Source organism: Apium graveolens, unplaced genomic scaffold, assembly GCF_009905375.1.
Source record: "Apium graveolens cultivar Ventura unplaced genomic scaffold, ASM990537v1 ctg4522, whole genome shotgun sequence".
NCBI classification, from domain to species: domain Eukaryota; kingdom Viridiplantae; phylum Streptophyta; class Magnoliopsida; order Apiales; family Apiaceae; genus Apium; species Apium graveolens.
This window is the reverse complement of record NW_027418580.1, coordinates 101,271-104,090: the sequence shown is the minus strand read 5'-3', so window position 1 is coordinate 104,090 and position 2,820 is coordinate 101,271. Positions and strand designations below refer to the sequence as shown.

The following is a 2,820-nucleotide window of genomic DNA, read 5'->3' as shown; positions in this document are numbered from 1 at the left end:
ACAATAGAAAACATGTTAAGTACTTTTGTGAGTAAACTTGCCCCTATGCATAAAACTGATCTGCAAAAATTTGTGATTTTATGTGTCAAATGAACAAGAATATATATATAAATATATAAACTTGCAAGAGGAAGGAACATAATTCTATGTTTGGAGAAAACAAATTTATGGAAGTTGATTAGAATGTGAGATTTAGGGGTTAGAGAATAAAATTACAATTTTTATAAAAAATAATTACTTGCAGTTTCTTCATGGTGGTGAAAAAGGAAACTGTGGATTAGCTCCCGAATGTAGGTTACATGTGTGTAATGCTGGAGAGGTTGTGGCACTTTCTTAATGTTTTATATGTGACTTATACAATAGAGTGGTTTCAAAATATATTATGTAATCTCTTGATTTAGTTGTTACAAATTTATTCTATTCATTGCAGATACTAAAATTTGTAACTATTATAAGTCATTAATGTGAAACTACATATCAACAACTACATGTATTATAAGTCATTTAGCCTTACTAAAATATATAACAAAATAACAAATATGAAGAATGAGTACATTGGTAAAAAAATGTTAATTCCTACGATGCCTCCTAAATAAAATGTTGTGTATCATATCCATTATCTTGTCCATTATAATCGTAACAAAGTCGTTCTCCCTTTTTTATATTACGAAGAGCGATAAGATAAACATGACATTTACCACGAACATTGTACCTCACAGATTTGAGGTTTTTCTTCTTTCTTCCCTCCCTGTATTTTTACAGCACTAGTCAATATTTTGGTATGGGTATCCATATTTTCTAGACAATGAAAAATATAGAATTAAAGGATATGAACCACATAAATACTTACTGAGAATGGTTGTTAATGCCACTGATGAAGCGAGCTATATTTCCCTGCTTGTGAGGGCAAATAAAGAGACCATCTTCTTCTTCTGAGTCTCTGTAAGTAAGGAGGGTCATAAAGCTATCAAAATTCTCATCATCTCTCCGATTCCTGACAAAATCTACATCTGATGTATACTCAGCAAGAAAAGTCATGGCTTTGATTGGACCATCTGCTTCAACTTTGTACCTGGAAATGCAAAAATGCATAATTAATATACATTTTATCTGTATAATTAATAACAAAACCCAATTAATCTATGAAATATGTTTTATACCCTTCCACTTCATCAAAAACAACTTTAAGAGGAGGACATTTTCCTTCTTTCATCATTGCTTTACATTTCTTTATTGTTATGTAATCTTCTGTAGATAGTTCCTAACCATATAAGAAATATAACATTAAATACAATGTGCATTCAATTAAGATAAATTCGAAAAGAAAAGAACATTACTTAACAAAGGAAACAAGTTGTGCTCATATAATTACCAAGTATAAATTTAAAATGTATATACCTGGATGTCATCTGCCTCATACTTGGATTGATTAGCAGATTTAGGAGCCATGTCATGTGAGTATGTCAGTTTATCACTAAATGCTACGTTCTTACTCTGCAGAGCAAAACGTAGAGAATCCATTTGTCTGTTCCTACTCTCAACATCATTTGCTGGAATGTACCGAAGAAATTTTGTAGATTTTTTTGGCAAACGTTTACGCCTTTTTTGACGACCTAGAATATCAACAATATATAAGATAGCTATCAAAATATTAAAATATTGGTGGCATGGATTCAAAAATATGAGGTCATGACAATAATTCATACCTTGATTTAAAAATAATAAAATCTTACCTTCGGGTGAAATGTATTTAGCTATAATCCCAAAATACCTCTTCCTTGATTTACTAGATCCATCTGTGGTTGATTCTGCAATATAATCAAATCAAATTTAAAAAAAAATCCAAATTGTAAAATTAAATAAAAAAAATTTCAGGACCACATTTTTCCTATTTACCTTACTTTGATTTTTAAAGTTACACAAGTTCTACAACCAGTGGATTATTAACAATTGTAACATTGTAATCTCAAATCAACACTTAGGTCACAACAATTATTACTAACTTGTATTTCAGATCGGTGCCACTAAAACTTAGATATTAATTTTATTAGGACGCGCACAAACATACAATGTAATGAAGTAGAGTGACAGATACCTTCTGGGTGCTTACTGCGGCAACCATCACAATACCAGTTTTCAGGGGGAATTTCAAGAACAGCCGGTCTCAGACACTTCATATGAAACCCATTATCACAATCATCACATATCAATATTTGGTCCTCTTTGTCCCCAAATCCACATATCTTACATGTGAGCTCATTATAATAAATATGTGGAGCCACAACAACTTTGGTTGCCTTCAGGAGATCTTCTATATATTTCTCTTTTGGGTGGACTGGGGGGCCGGAGATGTTGGGAAGATGGGGCCGATAATCGACTGGTATATTAACTTGTTTTGTGGCCTGATATAAATCGGCCAGTGACCTAAACTTGTGCACACACGGGACCTTCTTAGGTGGAAACTGTGGGAGTTGGTTGGGTTGAGAATGTGGGGGGTGGTTGGGTTGGGAAGCTATAGGTGTGTTGAATGAAGACATCTTCAGATCTGTTGTGAAATGTCTGAGCTTGTGTTTTGTAATTGGGGATTTTTGTAATTGAAGATGTTGATCGGGAGAGGGCTTGTGAAAAGGGATTTATAGATACAATAAAGGGGTGAGTTATCTAGGGGCTGAGTTTTCTTGGAGCGGAGTTTTCTAAGCGGCCGTTACCAATATAGCTGTTATCAATATATATTTTAGTAATATATACATTATCTTTTTTTTTCAACATATATCATTGTAGTTTTAATAATAATTCTACAATATTTTATAATACTTGATA

General features: G+C 32.5%; 1 protein-coding gene across 1 annotated transcript; it reads right to left on the bottom strand.

Annotated features, from left to right (window-relative positions):
- Positions 1–588: 588 nt before the first annotated feature.
- Positions 589–2,537, bottom strand: LOC141702013 (putative Histone-lysine N-methyltransferase ATXR5). Its single transcript, XM_074505724.1, has 6 exons — positions 2,096–2,537; positions 1,734–1,808; positions 1,399–1,613; positions 1,161–1,261; positions 851–1,072; positions 589–748 (listed from the first exon to the last, which is right to left on the bottom strand). Exons 1-6 carry the CDS (start codon positions 2,535–2,537, stop codon positions 589–591), a joined length of 1,215 nt encoding a protein of 404 aa, XP_074361825.1.
- Between the last annotated feature and the right edge of the window lie 283 nt (positions 2,538–2,820).